Source organism: Colletotrichum destructivum, chromosome 2 (genome assembly GCF_034447905.1).
Source record: "Colletotrichum destructivum chromosome 2, complete sequence".
NCBI classification, from domain to species: Eukaryota; Fungi; Ascomycota; class Sordariomycetes; order Glomerellales; family Glomerellaceae; genus Colletotrichum; species Colletotrichum destructivum.
The window spans coordinates 1,722,227-1,741,460 of record NC_085897.1 but is presented as its reverse complement, the minus strand read 5'-3'; the positions used below and the strand labels follow the sequence as shown (position 1 = coordinate 1,741,460).

The following is a 19,234-nucleotide window of genomic DNA, read 5'->3' as shown; positions in this document are numbered from 1 at the left end:
CCTCCTCCAAGTCCATCACTTCACAGCAAGAATTGCCCATCGCTGCGTATCTGTCTTCGTCACGTCTGAAATGGCGCCGAGCCGCTGTGGGAAACCTCCATTCTCAACTAACATACATCATTTCAGCAACAATTGTGACGGTCGTCGGACAATAATGCTCTGTATTCCGCAATGCGAGCCGAACTCAAAACATGCCTGCGGGGGGTTGTGCCGCAGGATTACTTTTCTGCTTCATAGTGGAATGATAAAAATAATAATTTGGGGCTACCCTAGGTATATATGGTGAAGCCGCCGTTTGACAACCAAAATTCTGCCTTGGCAACACCTATTGTTGCTCCAACTGCCCCCTTCTTCAATTGGCCATACGCAGACCTAACGCAGCAATCTGGAGCTGTGACCACCTCTTCCTTCGCTAGGGCACTTTCAGACACACGCAGGGCAGTCTCCTGTGAGTTACTGCGGACTAAGAAAAACAAAAGAAAGCCTGAATTCAAAGTCCCCTTTTTTAGTGTGTCCAAGGAGTTCAAACTCCAGCCATGCTCATAAAGTACACACTACCTAGTATACAGCCAATATCGCGCCGCCCAAGATTATGACTCCAAACGTTGACAGACTCCACGCACGCTTCTTAGAAAGCCATCTGCTTCTTAATCTCGGCAATAGCCTTGCCGGGGTTCAGACCCTTGGGACAGGCACGTGTGCAGTTGAGAATCGTGTGGCAACGGTACAGGCTCATTGAGTTGTCGAGGGCGGCCTTGCGCTCCGCCGTCTTCTCGTCACGGGAGTCGGCAAGCCAGCGGTAAGACTGAAGGAGAATGGCGGGTCCGAGGTACTCCTCAGAGTTCCACCAGTAGGACGGGCACGAAGTCGAGCAGCAGGCGCACAGAATGCACTCATACAGACCGCTCAGCTTCTTTCGGTCTGCAACGCTCTGGCGGTATTCCTTGCCCTGCGACGGAGGTTAGTTTATGCTGCTGTAAAGAAGATTGCGCGGAGTCGCGTACATCAGGGGCAGGAGTGTCTCTCTGGAGGTAGGGCTTGATCGAGCGGTATTGCTTGTAGAACTGGGTCAAATCGGGGACCAGGTCCTTGACGACGTAGGTGTGAGGCAAAGGGTAGACCTTAACGTCTGACGAAGACTCTTTCGGGATACGGCCTGCCACATGTTATTAGAGCGGTGCCCTCTATCAATGTGCGCAGCAAGTCAGGGGCCAGCTGGCATGCTTCGGTGAGCCACGTACAGAGGCAAGCAAGCGTGTTCTGGCCGTTAATGTTCATAGCGCAGCTACCGCAGATACCCTCTCTGCAGCTTCGGCGGAAGGTCAGGGTAGGGTCAAGCTCATTCTTGATGCGGATCAACGCATCCAGCATCATGGGTCCCGTCTTGTTCAGGTCCAACGTGTACTCCTGCATGCGAGGCTTCTCGGTCGGGGTATCGGGGTTCCAGCGGTAAATGGTGAACTTCTTCATCTCGGGCTCCTTCGTACGGGGCACACGATCGCTAGGGGTAGCCAGGCCACGGCGAGGGACGGTGACGGCAGGGCGGAAGACGGCCTTGGTGGCCGAGCCCAAGACCCGGGAGGAAGAGCGAAGAGAGGCCATTATGGCTGCTGTTTCGGATCGGACAGTAACAGGTGTATGCAGGTAGCAAGAGTATCGATTGACACACCAGGTGGAAGATGAGCGATTCCGAGTAATTGGCGGGGCGCGGTGTGGGAAGGCGGTGGTTCACCGTGATATTATCCTTGGTGGCGTTCAGGTGAAATGAAAGACATCATGGAAGTTTGCTTCAATCCCTCGGTTATTGAGTGAGAGTCGAAGCGGCCGGAGGGTGAAAAGTGGACCCAGTGCCAATCATTGACGACCTTGGTTTGAGATGGAGTCTGTGTCCACTAAACATTCTCATTCTGACCAATGATAGACTGTGTGATTACCCGAGGTGTCGAGCTGACTTATCGCTGAAGACATGTGCGAGGTTTGCCGTAGTCCATCCCGTACTTTTCTCGTTGTAGGCATCATCACTTGGAGACAGCACCTCGTTTTGGAGACCAATTCTATCCACAGTAGGTATTCCAGTGTTCATGCACATCTGGAGCGTTTTTGGCTAACTCGTCAGTCCCAGGCCATCTCTCGCTTTTCCGACAACGGTCAGTAATCGATCCGTACATCCGATCCCAAGCCAATCTCTTCTCGTTCCAACAACCCCAGCCCGCCACCCTCTTTCCACGTCGTCCGCCACGATCCAGACATACACACACAACACGACCTCATACTGAAACTGCTCAACAGTGTACACATCCATCATGGCCTCATCAATGGCGCTGAGGAGGTTTGCTGCCAAGCCTGCTGTATGTTGCTCCCTTGTCTCCCATTCACCCCTCATAACTCTACGACGACGCACCGATTGGGCCGGGAAAATAAACCTAACTTGAGCCCAGTTCTCGCAGGCGCGCGCATTCTCCACGACCAGACCTGCGGCGCGGGTCTTTGCGAACCGTCCTCTTCGCGCGAAGGAGGCCTCTCCCTATCTTTCGAGCAAGTACCCCGTCATTGACCACGAGTACGATGCCATCGTTGTCGGCGCTGGTGGCGCTGGTCTCCGTGCGGCCTTTGGTCTTGCCGAGGCTGGCTTCAACACCGCCTGTATTTCGAAGCTCTTCCCTACCAGGAGTCACACTGTCGCCGCGCAGGGTGGTATCAATGCCGCCCTCGGAAACATGCACGAAGACGACTGGAGATGGCACATGTACGATACTGTCAAGGGATCGGACTGGCTTGGCGATCAGGATGCTATTCACTACATGACCCGTGAGGCGCCCGCCTCCATTGTCGAGCTCGAGAATTATGGATGCCCTTTCTCCAGAACCGAGGATGGAAAGATGTGAGTAGAAGCCGCGCGCCACCAAACCGAGGTGCAAATGTTGATAATGGTCGCGTTGCAGTTACCAGCGCGCTTTCGGTGGTCAGTCTCAGAAGTTTGGCAAGGGTGGCCAGGCTTACCGTTGCTGCGCTGCTGAAGATCGTACCGGCCACGCTCTTCTCCACACTCTTTACGGACAGTCTCTCCGCCACAACACCAACTACTTCATCGAGTTCTTCGCTCTCGACTTGATTATGCAGGATGGCGAGTGCCGTGGTGTCGTCGCCTACAACCAGGAGGACGGCACCCTGCACCGCTTCCTTGCTAACCACACCGTTCTGGCTACAGGCGGTTACGGACGTGCCTACTTCAGTTGCACGTCCGCCCACACATGCACTGGTGACGGTATGGCTATGGTCGCTCGCGCCGGTCTCCCCAACCAGGATCTTGAGTTCGTCCAGTTCCACCCTACCGGTATCTATGGTGCTGGCTGCCTGATCACGGAGGGTGCTCGAGGCGAGGGTGGTTACCTCCTCAACTCGGAGGGTGAGCGCTTCATGGAGCGTTACGCTCCCACTGCCAAGGATCTTGCCTCCCGTGACGTCGTATCCCGTTCCATGACGATGGAGATCCGCGAGGGCCGTGGTGTTGGTGAGGAGAAGGACCACATTTTCCTCCAGCTTAGCCATCTCCCCGCCGAGGTCCTGCACGAGCGTCTGCCGGGCATCTCCGAGACCGCTGGCATTTTCGCCGGTGTCGACGTTCGCACTCAGCCTATTCCGGTCCTGCCCACCGTCCACTACAACATGGGTGGCATTCCCACGAGATACACTGGTGAGGTCATCACCGTCGACGAGTCTGGCAACGACAAGGTCGTCCCCGGTCTGTTCGCCTGCGGTGAGGCCGCGTGTGTCTCTGTCCACGGTGCCAACCGTCTCGGTGCCAACTCCCTCCTCGACTTGGTTGTCTTCGGCCGTGCCGTTTCCCACACCATCCGCGATAACTTCACCCCTGGCACCAAGCACAAGCCTTTGGCTGCTGATGCTGGTGCGGAGGCTATTGAGACTCTGGACAACGTTCGCACTCGCGAGGGTACCAGGTCCACCTCCGACGTCCGCCTGGCTATGCAGAAGGCCATGCAGACCGAGGTTAGCGTTTTCAGAACACAGGAGTCTTTGGACGAGGGTGTTCGCAAGATGACCGAGATTGATGCCCAATTCCCCGATGTTGCCATCAAGGACAAGTCCATGATCTGGAACTCGGACCTTGTCGAGACTCTGGAGCTCCGCAACCTTCTGACCTGCGCGTAAGTTTCATATCAACCTGTCGTCAGACCTATGGATGCTAATTGTTCGTCAGCTCCCAAACTGCCACATCCGCCGCTGCTCGCAAGGAGTCTCGTGGTGCTCATGCCCGCGAGGACTACCCCGACCGTGACGATAACAACTGGATGAAGCACACTCTGTCATTCCAGAAGCAGCCCCACGGCAAGGTCGACCTTGGCTACCGTAGCGTCATTGGCAACACTCTGGACGAGAACGAGTGCAAGGCCGTCCCTCCTTTCAAGCGTGTGTACTAAAATTGTTCCGATTAGAAAATAGGTGTACAGGTGTCTTTTAGGAAACTGGAAAAATGCGAAGAGAGAGAAGACGATGACTGGGGAGGGCAGCGGGAGACATATCAAGACAGTCATAATACCACGACGGATAATTCAGTTCATGACCGTGACCATAAGGAGGATATCGCGAGCTATCCTTGTAAGCTAAACAGAAGTGTTCGTATGCGAACATGGTGGTCGTGGCCTAAATCGCCGCGGGGGAAACTCGTCAGCAGCCGCCACAATAAGGTCTCGCAGTACTTTTTATTTTTGTAAACCAGTCAGCTTCTGTAGGTTATAGGAGTGTGCTTTTCGAGGATATAAGCAGCCCAGCATCTAGCGCCAACTATCTTCGTTTAAGTCGTTGGCAGTGTAATGCGTCTGATAGGCCAATGTTCTATTCCAGAGATGGTGTGGTATTTTGGTTGTAAGCCGGGTTTCTAGCTCAAGGCTCAGACGATATGTTTTATTGCCAATATGTCTGTACGAGTTCACCACCGAGTTTGCCCACACACACAATGGCAGCGGGTGCCCAAGGAGCTGCTGTCACATGGGATAATGACAGTGGCTTTGCCAGTAGATGGGTGCAACAGAAACCATGGCGTGCATGCGCGAGTGGCACGATTGGGTAAGGCCCAGAGGCAGTCAGACCAGGAAGCGGCGCAGAAAAGGCAGCTGTCGACGGCCGAAAAGGGCGGGCAATGGCCCTGGATTGGCCCTTGATGGGCGGGCTCGGAGATTTGACATAAAAAAGGCCAATGGTTTGCCTGCAAGACGCGGAAGGACCTTTGCAATCCGCGCGAAGAGTACACCAAGTACATATTTGTACCTTGCTTCTCGCGATAATTGAGCTAGGTGTGGGTACCAGGGACATTTGGCTTGGTTGTGGCCCACTCACCCACCAACCTCCACTGCATTGAAGCCAGGCAGGCGACATCCCCCAGAGTCTGGGCATCGTTCGGGTAGCAGCGGGGCTAGCAAAGCCTTAGCACTGGGGAAGCCACTCAGAAGGCGAAACAAGGGGAGACGATCCAGGCCCTTGCATGCCCCCAGCCTAAATCATGCACCGACAATGTCCTTTTGGTATCTGTAAGAAGCGAAGGTTAAAATTCTGATATGACATTTCGTAGGCTCACCCTCCAACCTGACACGTGCCATGTCCGATTCTTCATTCTGCGCTGCCGCACTTTCCACGCCCAAAGTAACGATCGGCCGATTTAGTCAGGCTGGGCCGGCCTGCATGTCAAGACGCCAGTGTAAGATCATCCTCGCAGAAATTTCATAATGGAAGCTGGGAAGCGGGCAGGAAACAGGCAAACTGGATATGAACTAGCTAGGAAGCAGAGGGGTCAGCTTCAGAAACCTTGTGAACCAATAACCCACCGGGTATGTGTAGAGTAAGTACATGGCGCCCTCACACGCGTTACAACACACCCGCGGCAACCACTTTGGCTCGTCATCTAGGGGAAGGATTGTTCATGAGCTTGTGGCCGGGCCTCTGACCTTGCCGTTCGTATAGCCGTAGACGATGTTGGCGGGAAACGAGAGTTGGGCTCTTCAAGGTTTCCTGAGACGGAAGAAAAAAAGGGTCTCACGCGACGGCATACCCACCCTGGCCTGACTACTCTCCCATTACTGTCCTTGGCCTATCAGACATCGTTGCACGTTTTCTGACCGAGAATGAACTGAAGTGGCACGTCAATATCCGCCTTGACGGGTCGGAGGGGCGGCCCCAGGGTGACATTGCCCTGATATGCTCCCGGGCAGCGAACGAAAGAAACTTTGTCGTGTCGTTGTACCGAGGGAATTTGGGGCACGTCGGACCGGCCAGTGACGAGATGGTAAAAATGGATGTCGATGATGGTGGTGTACTTCTCTCTCTCTCTCTGTGTGTGTATGTGTGTATGTGTACTGGCATCCAAAGTCTAAATTCGCAAGAAACCCAAACCCCTCATATATCTTTCTCCCCAAAGGAGCCTTGTGTATGATTCTACGATGCCCGCCCAAAATGACAGAGCGAGCAGGATCGTGACAATGTTGTATATGCCTGGTATCAGTCCTTGTTCTGCTCCGGACCCCCTTCTGCATTCTGCACCGCTTCGTCTCATCTCGACTTCTCAAAGGATCTAGACATATCCCGAACTCAGTGAGATGCATCCCACCTCCATTCGTCGATGCTTTACGCATGCAGTTGCTCGGCTTCACGACGAAACGATGCCATTTACCCCTCGTCCGCCCGACGCAAACTGGGAAATGCGGCCCTCCTTGGCTGTTCCAACTCAGTTCCCAGTAACTAGCTCAATCGAGCGTCTGTATCACAGCTTCGACTTCACCCAAAGGCTGACCTTATTCTCGATCCCAGACTCGCCGTCGAAGATGTCTCTTTCCACCGCGCGGGTGTTGATCTGCCGCACGTATCAGCATCTGAAGTCTCGCTCAAATCTTGTGCTGGGGGATCGTGGTGGTGTAGCTTACAAAATGGGGGCCCAGATCGCTGACGCTCTTGGCGCCGAGCAGTCTCATGCATGTCTCCATCTCTGCCTGGAGAACTGTGGGATTAAAGTTAGCGGCCCGTCGACAACAAGACGTCCCCCAACAATACTCACTCTCATACGTCCTCTCAACACCGGCCTGGCCGCCGGCACCGAGACCGAACAGCGCAGCACGACCGACGCCGACAGCCTTTGCACCCAGGCATAAAGCCTTGACAATGTCGGTTCCGCGCTTGATGCCGCCGTCGACCCAGACCTCGATCTTGTCAAATACTTCGGGGCAGTACTTGCGGATCTCGAGCAGCGTGTGGACTGCAGGAGGGGCCGTATCAAGGGCGCGACCGCCGTGGTTCGACAGGATGATGGCCTTTACCTGCGGGGCGTACTTCGCCGCTAGGTAGGCATCTTCGTGCGTCTGCAGCCCTTTCAAGACGATGGGCAAGTCGGTGTGCTGTGCCAGCCAAGGGAGGGTCGTCTTCCATGTCAGGTCAGCCGCCGTGCCAAAGAACAGCTGCTGGCCAACACCGCCGCCGCCCGGCCGCTTCGCCTCGTCCTCCTTAGAGTTGGACTCGGACTCGACCTCGAATGCGCCCTCGAACTGCTGCTTCTCGTCGAGCTCACGCTTCCCGGGCCATGGGGCATCCAGAGTCAAGGTAATATACTTGTACCGGTCCTTCATGGCATTGATTCGCTTCAGCATAGCCTCGCTCTTGGCCCGGTCATTCTGAACGTAGAGCTGCCAGCCGAAGACCTGGCCTTCGGGTGACCCCTCGATGATTTGCTCAGGGGTCATGGACGCGTTGTTCGATACGCATTGCATCGCGTTGAACTTGGCCGCCGCTCTTGCAATACCTCGCTCGCCATCTGGGTGAGCGAGTCTCGCCATGGCGGCCGGTGCCACGAACAAGGGGGTTCCCACATGGTGACCCAGCAGGTTTGTAGAGGTATCAACTTGCGTGCAGTCAACGAAAACCCGCGGCCGTAGAAGGATCTGCCTGTATGCCTTGTTGTTGTTGCTCTTGCTCCACAAGTCGTCAGCGGCAGAGAAGTAGTACGCCCATGCCTTCTTGGGTATGAGTTTCGTAGCAGCTTCCTCGATCTCTTCAATGTTGAGCAGCGTCTCCAGTCTTGGGGGACCCTCTCTAGGCTTCTGTGAAGCAGCCTTCGCGGCAGCGGATTGTAGCAGTGCCAGTGACTCGGGGTCTACGGTGCCAAGGCAGTTCTCGGGCTTGAGGTTCTCCTCAAGGATACCCGGTGGGTGGATCGGGTCGTACTCCTCCGTCGCATCTTTGCCGGAAAGCTTCACAATAATCTTGGAACCGCCGGGGTGAGAAGGGAGGAATTCGGTCACGTCGTACACTTTGCCGTAGAGCACTACCCAGCAGCTCTCGGGGCTGTTGTGCTTGGCCACTATGAGGCAGTATTAGCATTGGCTCGGACGCACAGCCGTGGAGAGCACCCTAGACCAACCTTCTTCAGCAGTGAATACCTTGGACATGGTGTCAGCGATTGAGGACTCGAGGAACACACTGGTCAGAAAAATTTGTGAGAGATCTCAACAACTGACCAAGCGGGCACATCATCGTAGTTAAGCCGCCAACCATTCGGCAGGAATTACCCCGTACGTCTATGCCAGAAACCAAGCCCGTGGGGGGAGGGTTGATCCGGGGTTGGGGCCAGCCAGAGAGGAGCCCGTCAGTCATCGAATCACCGTGCACTTTTTGGTCAAGCGTTCCGTGGAGCACTGGAGAGGCCATGGAGGGGTGGGGACCGCGTCGTGGAAAGAACACCGGGGGCACGCGAGGTAACCCCGACTTGCCCCGACTTCGGACATGTCGGCGGCTCTCGGCGCTAGACGCTTCGCTTCGCTTTGGCGCGGCAATCAATTTACGGGGACGTCATCCATTCCACTTGCTCGGGGGCAAACAGTCGCAATTTGTTTCCTGGTCGACTTTTTGGGCAACTCTACAGTAACTCAATCTCGACAGTTTTCCACGAGCATTTGATAATCCTGTTTTCGAATCACATTCGACATAAAAAAACACCACTTGACAACCATGCGTGTTTCATTCACGACCGGCGCAAGAGATATTTCTCGCCTTTGCACGAGATGCCGGCAACAGGCGACAATGGCCCGGCCATCTGCGATGTTGGCGGCTGCCAATAGTTCACGAGCCGCGACACATATGCGGTGGTCTTCGGGACTTTCTACTAGTGCGAACCAGAAGCGATGGATCTCGGGAACTGTTCCCCTCTTCAGGCCAGCGGCGCCGGCACGGAGCAGCGAAACGACCGACTCGGGTTCACAAGAGAGCAAGCCTCGCATGACGCACTACGAATTCTTTCCCATCACACTACCTGACGGCCCGCCGCCTAAGGGTCATTTCCCCATCGACCAGCGCGCCCTCCGCCGCGAGTTCCTCCGGCTGCAGGCCAAGGCGCACCCGGATATGCATCCAGCGGAGCTCAAGGCGCGGGCGGAGGCGACGTCGGCGCGCATCAACGAGGCGTACAAGACACTATCGAACCCACTTCTGCGCGCGCAGTACCTGCTCTCACTGCGCGGCGTCGACGTGGCTAACGACGAGACGCTCAAGGTCGAAGACCCGGACCTGCTGATGATTGTACTCGAGGCGCGCGAAGAGATTGAGGAGGCGGCAAGCGAGAGCGAGCTCGAAGGCCAGCGCGCGGCCAACGACGAGCGCATACGCGAGAGCGAGGAGGTACTTGAGGAGGCCTTTCGGCACGACGACATCGAGACGGCGAAGCGCGAGGCCGTAAAGCTCCGGTACTGGGTCAACATTCAGGAAAGCTTGAACAACTGGGAAGCCGGGAAGCCGATTGTTCTGCAACACTGATAGAAGAGAGAGAGAGAGAGAGAGAGAGAGAGAGAGAGAGAGAGAAGGGCAGCCTTGTCCCTGTATAGTAGGAGAAAAGCGCACATATGGGCTAGGAGGATTTGGTTGTCATCATCAGCCGATCGTGGGCCGATATTGTGAGATACCCGGCATTTTCATAATTCATTAATGCTTGTACAACACATATCTTTTCGACTCCACCAATCCCTGTCATACGATGAAGGAAGTGGACAAAATTGACGAAATGGGGCGAGTCGTGTTTTGGCAAAAATTCCCGGTCGACCAAACACATCATCCCCAAAACAGTCTAGCATCTCCGTCAACCCAACTCTCTACTCTCCGATCATTCAACTGAGACGTCTCGTCGCTGGCCAGTCTTACTCTACCTGTTTGCTACGGAAAATATCGGCTGGAGCTCTTGATCTCATCACTGTCTTTATATGACTTCGTACCAGAGAGAAAAAACTCTGTCTCTAGTTGCCCTTTGCAATGCATCAACAGCGGACTCGTATGAGTTCGAGTCTCTATGGTTATTGGCGATGAAAGTGAGGAACTGTTATGACTTTCAATATGGATGATGAAATTCCTTGCCTGAGTAGAATTTCATGACTACCTCGTGCATCGGTCAAAGCATGAGGTCATGCGTTCACTCGATATATTTTCACATTGGATGTAAGTGTCCTTGCCTACATCCCTAGAGACTCCGGACCAAGTTGAACGCTTATAAGTCCAAATCCCGATGGCGTGGGAACGTAGTGCGAGGGTTGTCATGCGATTCAGATCAATGCATCAAAGCATGGCAATTTGATTCAAGTCTTTGGCTCTTTAGGTCGCGTTTTGGAACGGAAGACCAGACCAGACCAGACAAGAAGTGCTATTCGTGAGCAAGCTATTCACCACAGTGAATATACATTTCCTCTTCTGGTAGCAATCCGAAAATCCTTCGTCGACCTGGGAAAGAATGCCTCATCAACTTGAACCCCATCGTTAGGTGCTGATTGAACTCTCCCGCATCCTCCGCCCGCCGCCCGGGGTCCCTGCACAACCCTACAACTGGGCCCCCTCACAGCTCTTACCCCACCATGCTTGCCTAACCTTCCGTAGGTACCAATGACAACCTTCAGCAGCTCAACTGCTGGAGCTCTGCGACATCACCAGTAAACCACCATCACCCAACCACGAGCTTGCGAACGCCTCCTCCTCTCCGTCCAAAAGTAGAACGAACCAAGAACGAAACTGCGGACCACCAGCATACGAGTATACACACATCCGAACAAACGCACCGACTATGGCGCTCTCGCAAAAGGTCGCCGAGCGGCTCGCCCAAGCCGAGTCCGTACCGGGGGACAAGACGATGGCCTACGAATCCATCATCGCCGACATCAAGACCCTCTCCTCCCCCGCCACGGCGGCCGCCGACCTCGCCGCCGTTCTCGACGCCTTCTTCGCCGCCTCCCTCGGCATTGTGTCGACGCGCACCGTACTGGCCGCCTTCGTCGCCGCCCTCCGCGACCTCAAGAACGACGACCTTTGGATCGCCGTCGGGAACCACACCCTGTCCCAGCTCGCCGCGGGTCCGCAGGCGTCATCCTTCCTCGACCAGGCCGCCGCCATCCGCGAGCTCGTCGCCGAGGCCCACGAGAACAACGAGGACTTCCTTGACGCCGCCAAGACGCTCGCCGAGATCCCTCTCGACGGTTCCCAGCGTAAGGTAACAAACGACGACAAGGCACGCGTCTGGGTCCGCATTGCGCGGAACTACCTCGAGGTCGACGACACTACCGCCGCCGAGACGTACGTCAACAAGCTCAAGAACATCATGCATACGGTCCAGGACCGCGACCTCGACCTGCACTTCAAGCTCTCGCAGGCCCGCATCCTCGACTCGAAGCGCGACTTCCTCGGGGCCAGCGGCCGCTACCACGAGATCAGCGTCAGCCCGGCCATCGCCGAGGAAGAGCGCCTGCACACCCTCGGCATGGCCGTCAAGTGCGCAATCCTCGCCCCCGCGGGCCCGATGCGGAGCCGCGCGCTGGGGAGGCTTTACAAGGACGAGCGGTCAGCGGGGCTGGACGAGTTCGGCATGTTGGAGAAGATGTTCTTTGACCGGCTGCTCGCGCCCGAGGAGGTGGACAAATTCGCGCAGGGCCTGCAGCCGCACCAGCTCGCGACCACGGCCGACGGGTCCACGGTGCTAGCCAAGGCCGTCGTGGAACACAACTTGCTCGGCGCGTCGCGGCTGTACCGCAACATCGGCTTCGAAGCGCTCGGCTCCCTGCTCGGCCTCGACGGTGAGAGGGCCGAGGAGACGACGGCGAGAATGATTGAGCAGGGCCGGTTGCTGGGCCGGATCGACCAGCTCGAGGAGGTCATCTGGTTCGAGGGCGGCGAGGCGTCCGGGAAGAAGGGCAGCGGACGTTCCGAGGTCGTCATCGGGAAGGAGATGCGGCGGTGGGACGCTAACGTGCAGAGCATGGCCGAGGAGGTGGAGAACGTGACCAATGCTCTGCAGAAGCAGTTTCCCGTAAGTTGTTTTCCCCTTGCATCATTTCCTCTCATTCTCCTTCCCCCGCCCATCGAAGAGGTATGGCGTCTCTAACAGCCCGCACTTGACACAGGACTTTGTGGAGACCAACTTAGTCGTCTGATATGATTGTTATGGGGGGGGGGGAGATGGTTAGTGGATGTTCGAACACACCAAACCGGCGTTGTACAAGAAAAGGGGAATCATTGGCGTTTAGGACGGGAGGGGGAAATGGATTCATTCATGCGATCAAAAGAGGCATAGCACAGCAGACCATAACAGAGAGCGGAGATGCCGGTTGACTGGCCAGCCAGTCAGCCAGCCGCCGATAGATAGACCAGAGCGAGGAAAGGGATAACGAAAACGAAGACATGACGATGTCCATTCGCCACCAACGTTTCCTTTAAATATGAAGTACAAGGTATCTAGCTAGTTCAAGTCTCTCATGCGCACGACCACATACCCTCCGCTGAGCGACCGCGGATCGCCGTCCTCCTCGTCGAAGCAGATCTCCTCCTCGATGTGGCGCCGCGCGCGCCGCGCCCTCCGCGAATCCGGGTTCCGTTCCAGCTCGACGAGGTCGCCGAGAGCCTCGGCGACGTGGGCGCCCATCCAGTCGTAGCCGGCGGCCGTTAGGTGTAGGCCGTCATCCCAGTACCGCTTGCGTTCCCGCTCGGTCAGAGAGTGGTAGGGAATCCTGGAATTGAGGTCGAAGGCGTGGCTGTGTGTGTGCATGGGTGGTCAGCATCCAAGCAGAGGGCAATCTCGTCGACACCGGTCGAGGAGAGGGACCGGAGAGGGGAGAGGGGAGAAGGCTAGAGAAAGAAGACGTACTAGTTAGGTGACTGGTATGAGAGGATGGCGTTATTGAGCTGTCGCCGGAGAGTTTCGAGCCCTTCATTCTTGGCGGCGCGTTCGGGGACTGTAAGGGCGAGGACTTTGCTCCCCTTGGCTACGGCCGAGTCGTAGACCCGGCGAAGGGAGTCGAATATCCTTTCTGGAGGTACGCTGTAGGCGAGATCACTGGTTATCGAGCGTCAGTATCACGAAGTTCGTATGTGGCCCATTGGCTTCCAGTAGAAGAATAAGTGCGACGCTGAACTTACTTCGTGCCGCCTAATACGATAACCCAGTCATATGTGTTCTGGCTCACTGTAGCTATACATCAGCACGAACCTCAAGGGGTATCATAGAATAGTTAAGCGAGTGGTTTTTTATGGTAAAGAACAAGAAAACAAGGGGCAAAATGCAAGCCCTCAAGTTTAAAATAAGGGGTAAACCCCCGAGAGTAAGTAGACAGAGCATGAGCATGTGAAACACTCACTCTCGCTCTCGAACCGCTTCTCAAAGGCGCCCTGCGAGACCAAGTCCCCGGGCATACCGTTGTCGGTCGCGACAACACGCGTGTTCGAGAGATCCCGCGAGAGCTTCTTGGCGAGGGTGATGGAGTACGGATGGTAGACGGCGCCGTAGGCCGAATACCCCGCCGTCAGCGAGTCACCGAAGCAAAAGATGCGGATCGTCCTTTCTTCCGACATCGTTGCGGGTTTGCCGGAGGCGCTCCCCGGAGATGGACGTTGGACGCTGAGACGCTGGGACGTTGCTTCAACTGCAGTTGTCCGGGTCAAGATAATTATGCTCTATCGTGCTAGGATGTTGATAAGGTAGGTAGGTATTCGTATGAGTCGGTGGAGATGGAGAGAAGTAGTTCACCGGGTGGGGTTCCTGGGGGTACGGTCTCCGGAGTCGTCTTTGGTGGAAGAACCCCGCCACCCAAGACAGGCACCGTTGATTCAGCGGCAGCAAAATGGCCACTCAAAATTGAGGATTTGGACGGAGGAGGAGAAACTGAGCTTGACGCTGTCAATATTGAGATGAACGATTCGAGACTGCCCAAGGTGATGTTCGGTGAGTCGTCGGAGGTTGTTGCATTGAGGCTGACGGACGTCCTGGGGGGTCAATCAAGTGGGGGGGATCAATCGTCAACAGGCAGGTGGAATGGTGGGGGCGGGAGAGGGAGGCAAACGAAACGGGGAGAATAGGATTCCCTAGACGTTTCTACCAAGCTCCTTGTGCCCCCCCCCCCTTCGTTTAGACCTACCTTACTTACCCACCTAACCACTGGTGCCTACACTACCTACCTACCTACCTAGGTACCTGGCCTAGGTAAGGTCCCCATCGTACTGCGTGCACTGAGCAGCCTGTAGCCCTCGCCACCACGCAACTGCCACATGGCAGGATGAGCACAGGCAGCAACCAGCAGCAACTAGAGAAGCTTGAGCTTTAAACTCGCTCGTTTCCTGTTTCGTGTCACAACCCCAGAAACCCACGAGTCTTTGCGCAGAACACTTTCCTCACCTGAGCGGGTTCTCAAAAGAACATAAAACCAGGTCCACCGCATCCAAGACAGGCGCGGCGCCTCCGGAACAAGATCGACACACATAGGTACCTGGGAGGTAGGGCGAACGGTCCCATCTCGTCTCACAGTAACACGGACGGTGCTGCTCTCAGAATGCGTGGCCCATTGTGCTTCATCAACAACGAAAGACACACCTCTCACGCAGAGGCTCTTCGTTTCCATTTCCGTCCTATCTGTCCCGTGTACTTTGGAAAATACCAATATAAACATTATATACGTTACATGTGTGCTATCTTCTCAGCGTTCAGAATCCTCGTTGGTATCTTCCCCCATCCGGGACAATCCGAGATGTAGGTATCATAAGACGGTCATTTCATCAGACATGAAAGAACAAAGCAAAAAGAGGAAAGCTGCACAACGGAGCCATCCTCGCGTCCGTCGTCTCGGAGCTCCAGCGCTGCTTCCGTGCTTCGGCCACCGAAGATCATGCTAGTTCAGGCTGATACCACCGTCCTCTCTCGGTGTGCCACCACCTCTCCTTGTCCTTTTTATCCGGCAGAGTCGGCGACGCGTTCCACCGCCCCTGACAACCTTCTCTCCCGCTCGCCGCCACGTCCTCACCGTTGCTTGCCATCAGGTCCGCCATCTCGACCAGGCCCCCGCGCTCGTCCCTCGCACCCGCGTCGGGCCACAGGTTGTACGTGATGCGGCTCTCTACCGTGCCTATGAACCCGGCGAGCCCGTGTTTCTCGAGCACCGTGCCGTCCTCGTCGATGACGTTGACAAAGAACCGCGGGATCGCGCGCGCCGCCTCGAGCCGCGCCTGCGCCGCGAGCCGCGCATGATGGAGGTTGCCACATTCTCGGTACATCTCGTCTGTCGCCATCGACGTCGGCGAGGCTGACACCGTCGGTGAGCGGGACTGCTTCGTCGGCGACCCGGGGCTGTTGCCGTTCGGCGGCGCGGGGAACGAGGAGCTCCTGGCGGGGCCATTGGGCCCGCGGAATCGGTCATTGGCGCTGTCGGCCCTCTCCTGCGGCCGACAAAGGGTCTGGAAGATGCCTTCCGGGTCGTTAGGGGTGCGCAGACTGCGGAGCGAGGGGAAACCGCCAGCGGCGATGCTGCGCGCGAGGATGGAGTCGGCGGCGTTGGCGTTGGCCGTGTTGCTCGTAATATCCCAGTGGAGTTTGCGGAGAGAGGTCGAAGCGAGGTAGGGCATAAGCCAGATGAAAGTGTCCTCGGGGAGCGTGGGTGCGAAGCTCTGGACGAGAGTGAAGGCCTCGAGGTAGGTGAAGTTAGAGAAGATGCGGGCCAGGGCGGGCAGGGAGTCGAGGTTGGTGTGGCGCAGAGTCAGTCTCTGAATGGCCTGGCTCGTTGGCAGGGTGGCCAAGGCCGAGATGCCGCTGCTGGTGACACCCGGTACGTGTGTGAGAGAAAGCGTACGCAAGGGGGGGAGCGAGAGCAGGGTGCCGTCGTTGAAGGCTGTCACCGGCATCCGCGACAGGAACAGATGCTGCAGGGACGTCAGGTGCATCAGCGCCGAGCTGATGAGGTTGTCTGGGGTCAGTGTCGCGCCGGGCAGGCAATGGACCGTCAGCGTCGTGAGGTGAGCCCAGTCGACGTGGAAATCGAGGAAGGCCGCAGTCTGGTGCGGCTGCAGATCCCCGGGAGTCACCGAATAATCGCGAGCCGGCTGAGCAAACGCTGCAGCCTTGCCGCCCGAGCTCGCCTTGAACCGGTGCTGTCTCTGAAACGGGGAGGGTTCGACGATCCAGTCCATTTGCTTGAGTCGCTTGCGGGTTGACAACGCGTGGGTGAGCTTGTTGAACGAATGGTTATACTGGGGGTGGAGGCCGATGAGACGCTCGAAATTGGGACAGGCCATGATCAGCGCCGCCACCTGATTGTGATAATCCTCCAACGCGATCCCGGCAGGGGGGCTGGGAACCTTCAGGGTGTGGACGATGCCGGCGAGATGCGGATTTGCTCTCAGGGTCCGCCTAAGGAGCATCATCCGCGTGCCAAAGGTGAGCTTGTGTCGCTTCTTCTGGGACGCCGAGTCGGCTCCCACAAGCTGGATGTCCTCATACCTGAAGCAGTCAGCATCGCGAAGAATAGAAGAGGGGAAATGCCTTACAAAGCCACTCGTGCGAACTTGCACCATTTCCTGGCTGTCAGGCTGACCGAAGATAGATCCCGCATCCAACAGGTCGCGCAGCTTTGGCTGCCCTTATCCAGATGCGCCTTCTTGAGTTCGTCCAAAATCAGCTCGAGGACTTCGCCTGGCAGCTTCGCAAAGATCTCCCCAGGCTTTGCCTTCTTCCTAAACATAGTCGTCTGACTCGGTCGTTGATACATGTACTCGGGCCTCCACATGCTGGAATCCCTCGAATCGATGCTCGTCCTGTTGCTGCTGTATGACGAACTCCGGGACCGCGTCTCAAAGCTCTCTCGCGCGCTGTTGACGCTCGTGACGGTGATGGTGGACGCCTGGGAAAGCTTCCGCGGCCTGTTGAGTGGGGTGGGCATCGCCTCGAAGACCGCCTTCGAATCCATAGGCGCCGTCTGCAGCGTGTACGGCACGCGAGCAATGCGCGGGGCCGATTGTGTTTGTGCCATGATGGGCTGTTCACCTTTGGGGTATAGATCTGGGGGTGCGCCGAAGTAAGCCGGAGCTGGGCCGTGGCTGGCGGTCACTCCGGGAGACAAAGAGGCGGAAGGGTGTGGGCCAACGGAAGCGGCGACGGCTTGACGAGGAGCGAAACGACCGGGGACTCTTAGGCGATTACCATCATGGATGATATAGTTGGAAGCAGCAGGTGATGCGGAAGCTCGTCTCTTGTGTTGTTGAGCTCTTGGGTTGCTATGGAGAGGAGAGCAAGAACGCGTGTTAGTGCCGGGGACTTTGTACTTGATCGGTACAGCAAACGGAACTTGGCAACGGCCCCAAGCCAAGAAAAGTCAAGGAATCGGCAAGCAGCAAAATCCGGAAGGGAAAGGAAGGGGAGAAAAACACAAGAAGAACTAGAGATGCGCCAATGTGTAGTGACGAGGGGGTTCTGTCATGTTTAATACGAAAACTCGGAGATAAAAAGACCGCAAAGGACGGCACTGGCAATTGGCACCAAGGAGGAGGCTGCCGCTGGGCAAATCCGCAACGAACACCACCACAACGACCACAACCCTGACACCCTGGGTTCTTGACGACCCGGCAGAGAGGCTGGCGCGGGCAACGAGGTGCGTGGGCAGTGCCCGGACAGGCGCTCTGATGATCCTATCCAGATGGAGCCTGATGGATGGTTGCTCCATCCACCATCCCATCCCTCCCCTGGGGGTGCGGGTTTGGTGTGGGAGGACACACAATCCCCCAATTATTCGTCTACCCCCCCTTGGACCCGCTTCGAGGGACGACGACGACGACGATGAAGACGACTACGCCAACGGTTCCTCAGCCGTGGCGTAGCGTGATGAGTGTGCAAGCCGTCAAAGAGCTCCATCTCTTGTGAAGGGATTGAACTAGTCCGAGTCGCGCAACCCGGCAACGTGGGCGCGGCGACAGTCACGGAAGACCAAGTCCCCTAGGCACTTTAGCACTTGCGCTAGGGCTTACACCACACCATGTACGAATACAACGCGATAAGGGACGAGAAGATGAGAAAATGCCCCAGCAGCGAGAAACTTGTCTCGTGGCGTGCCGCTTGGCGGTGGACAGCACTGGTTTCCTTTCCCTTGCCCTGCTTTACAACCAGCAGCGACGCGCGCGCCACTGTTCCTGGTGGAAATTAGGGGGAACCTCATTGTGGTGGCTATCAGGTACCGACCCCCTGTAGCGCTATTGTCCCGGTCCTTGTTGGTTGGATGGCTCCTCCCGCGCACGCGCAAAAAACGTCTCCCTGGGATTAAGTACCCTCGAGCTTCGAGGATGACTGAGGACCCCGCTCGAGAAGATAGAATTGGGGGGGGGGATGTGAAAACGGGGCAAGGATGAGTGTGCGATGTGAATCTGATTCGATCCATGAATGATGGATCCGATCCTCTGAGCTGAAGTTGAGGTTGTTGTGAAGAGTGCAAGGGATGTATCAGCGGGGGGAGGGGACCGTGGGAGAGGGAAGTTGGGATGGGAGTGCGAGGCCCACCCATGTCTGCCGATAAATGGTCATCTCATATGCGACAGGTCGAAGCTGGGCAGCTCTGTCTCCGCCTTCGCCCAGGCTAGGCAGGAAGCTGCCGTGGGAAGGTAATCTAAGAATACGCCGGGAGAACTTAATGCGGCATCCTGTCGGTATGGCCCGGCCTGTCTTGATGGATGCGTGGCCCGACGAAGGTGCGCTGCGCTGCACTGCTCCGACCGTACTCAGAGCAACTTTCTCGGAATCCCATGACCAGCAAAAGAGCCTCCGTTGGCCCGATCCGACTCCACTTGGAAAGCTCGGGACCCCACGAGAAATGAGGCGTGGAGCTTCTGCCCCGTCGTCCGTTGCCTTTTTCGTCAGTCCAACGACGCGACTCCCGTTGGCAAGCCGTGGACCGAGGCCCGTCATCGA

The 19,234-nt window shown here is 56.6% G+C and overlaps 7 protein-coding genes across 7 annotated transcripts; 3 read left to right on the top strand and 4 right to left on the bottom strand.

Annotated features, from left to right (window-relative positions):
* Positions 1 to 237: 237 nt before the first annotated feature.
* Positions 238 to 1,815, bottom strand: CDEST_02730 (Putative succinate dehydrogenase/fumarate reductase iron-sulfur protein). The gene is made up of 3 exons (XM_062918889.1): positions 1,242 to 1,815; positions 1,005 to 1,156; positions 238 to 949 (listed from the first exon to the last, which is right to left on the bottom strand). Exons 1-3 carry the CDS (start codon positions 1,600 to 1,602, stop codon positions 629 to 631), a joined length of 834 nt encoding a protein of 277 aa, XP_062774940.1. The 5' UTR covers positions 1,603 to 1,815; the 3' UTR covers positions 238 to 628.
* A 179-nt stretch (positions 1,816 to 1,994) lies between these two features.
* On the top strand, positions 1,995 to 4,771 carry CDEST_02729 (Putative fumarate reductase/succinate dehydrogenase flavoprotein). Its single transcript, XM_062918888.1, has 6 exons — positions 1,995 to 2,063; positions 2,123 to 2,147; positions 2,290 to 2,348; positions 2,439 to 2,881; positions 2,943 to 4,166; positions 4,220 to 4,771. Exons 3-6 carry the CDS (start codon positions 2,304 to 2,306, stop codon positions 4,437 to 4,439), a joined length of 1,932 nt encoding a protein of 643 aa, XP_062774939.1. The 5' UTR covers positions 1,995 to 2,063; positions 2,123 to 2,147; positions 2,290 to 2,303; the 3' UTR covers positions 4,440 to 4,771.
* A 1,454-nt stretch (positions 4,772 to 6,225) lies between these two features.
* CDEST_02728 (Putative FMN-dependent dehydrogenase, cytochrome b5-like heme/steroid binding protein) lies at positions 6,226 to 8,581 on the bottom strand. Its single transcript, XM_062918887.1, has 4 exons — positions 8,420 to 8,581; positions 7,064 to 8,359; positions 6,933 to 7,006; positions 6,226 to 6,862 (listed from the first exon to the last, which is right to left on the bottom strand). The coding sequence occupies exons 1-4, from the start codon at positions 8,445 to 8,447 to the stop codon at positions 6,773 to 6,775; spliced, it is 1,488 nt and encodes a 495-aa protein (XP_062774938.1). The 5' UTR covers positions 8,448 to 8,581; the 3' UTR covers positions 6,226 to 6,772.
* A 296-nt stretch (positions 8,582 to 8,877) lies between these two features.
* On the top strand, positions 8,878 to 10,396 carry CDEST_02727 (Putative DnaJ domain, co-chaperone Hsc20, co-chaperone HscB oligomerization). The gene has a single exon (XM_062918886.1). It carries the CDS (start codon positions 9,007 to 9,009, stop codon positions 9,805 to 9,807), a length of 801 nt encoding a protein of 266 aa, XP_062774937.1. The 5' UTR covers positions 8,878 to 9,006; the 3' UTR covers positions 9,808 to 10,396.
* A 699-nt stretch (positions 10,397 to 11,095) lies between these two features.
* CDEST_02726 (Putative proteasome component (PCI) domain, winged helix-like DNA-binding domain superfamily) lies at positions 11,096 to 12,455 on the top strand (the record flags this gene model as incomplete). Its single annotated transcript, XM_062918885.1, has 2 exons — positions 11,096 to 12,331; positions 12,426 to 12,455. 2 exons carry the CDS (start codon positions 11,096 to 11,098, stop codon positions 12,453 to 12,455), a joined length of 1,266 nt encoding a protein of 421 aa, XP_062774936.1.
* Positions 12,456 to 12,673: 218 nt separating this feature from the next.
* On the bottom strand, positions 12,674 to 14,282 carry CDEST_02725 (Putative SGNH hydrolase-type esterase domain, SGNH hydrolase superfamily). Its single transcript, XM_062918884.1, has 4 exons — positions 13,656 to 14,282; positions 13,438 to 13,483; positions 13,166 to 13,354; positions 12,674 to 13,052 (listed from the first exon to the last, which is right to left on the bottom strand). Exons 1-4 carry the CDS (start codon positions 13,867 to 13,869, stop codon positions 12,761 to 12,763), a joined length of 741 nt encoding a protein of 246 aa, XP_062774935.1. The 5' UTR covers positions 13,870 to 14,282; the 3' UTR covers positions 12,674 to 12,760.
* Positions 14,283 to 15,174: 892 nt separating this feature from the next.
* Positions 15,175 to 18,011, bottom strand: CDEST_02724 (Putative leucine-rich repeat domain superfamily; the record flags this gene model as incomplete). The annotated part of the gene is made up of 3 exons (XM_062918883.1): positions 15,175 to 16,780; positions 16,828 to 17,553; positions 17,854 to 18,011. 3 exons carry the CDS (start codon positions 18,009 to 18,011, stop codon positions 15,175 to 15,177), a joined length of 2,490 nt encoding a protein of 829 aa, XP_062774934.1.
* Between the last annotated feature and the right edge of the window lie 1,223 nt (positions 18,012 to 19,234).

What these genes read in the sequence shown, in the direction of transcription:
- CDEST_02730 (XM_062918889.1), bottom strand. Translation starts at nt 1,602, where the DNA reads ATGGCCTCTCTTCGCTCTTCCTCCCGGGTCTTGGGCTCGGCCACCAAG. An exon ending in GAACACGCTTGCTTGCCTCT is followed by an intron (nt 1,157 to 1,241) that starts GTACGTGGCTCA and finishes AACATGTGGCAG; the next exon opens with GCCGTATCCCGAAAGAGTCT. An exon ending in GAGACACTCCTGCCCCTGAT is followed by an intron (nt 950 to 1,004) that starts GTACGCGACTCC and finishes CCTCCGTCGCAG; the next exon opens with GGCAAGGAATACCGCCAGAG.
- CDEST_02729 (XM_062918888.1), top strand. Translation starts at nt 2,304, where the DNA reads ATGGCCTCATCAATGGCGCTGAGGAGGTTTGCTGCCAAGCCTGCT. An exon ending in AGAACCGAGGATGGAAAGAT is followed by an intron (nt 2,882 to 2,942) that starts GTGAGTAGAAGC and finishes GTCGCGTTGCAG; the next exon opens with TTACCAGCGCGCTTTCGGTG. An exon ending in CGCAACCTTCTGACCTGCGC is followed by an intron (nt 4,167 to 4,219) that starts GTAAGTTTCATA and finishes ATTGTTCGTCAG; the next exon opens with CTCCCAAACTGCCACATCCG.
- CDEST_02728 (XM_062918887.1), bottom strand. Translation starts at nt 8,447, where the DNA reads ATGTCCAAGGTATTCACTGCTGAAGAAG. An exon ending in TGTTGAGAGGACGTATGAGA is followed by an intron (nt 7,007 to 7,063) that starts GTGAGTATTGTT and finishes TTAATCCCACAG; the next exon opens with TTCTCCAGGCAGAGATGGAG. An exon ending in GCGATCTGGGCCCCCATTTT is followed by an intron (nt 6,863 to 6,932) that starts GTAAGCTACACC and finishes TACGTGCGGCAG; the next exon opens with ATCAACACCCGCGCGGTGGA.
- CDEST_02727 (XM_062918886.1), top strand. Translation starts at nt 9,007, where the DNA reads ATGCGTGTTTCATTCACGACCGGCGCAAGAGATATTTCTCGCCTTTGC.
- CDEST_02725 (XM_062918884.1), bottom strand. Translation starts at nt 13,869, where the DNA reads ATGTCGGAAGAAAGGACGATCCGCATCTTTTGCTTCGGTGACTCGCTG. An exon ending in GAAGCGGTTCGAGAGCGAGA is followed by an intron (nt 13,484 to 13,655) that starts GTGAGTGTTTCA and finishes GTATAGCTACAG; the next exon opens with TGAGCCAGAACACATATGAC. An exon ending in ATCGTATTAGGCGGCACGAA is followed by an intron (nt 13,355 to 13,437) that starts GTAAGTTCAGCG and finishes CTCGATAACCAG; the next exon opens with TGATCTCGCCTACAGCGTAC.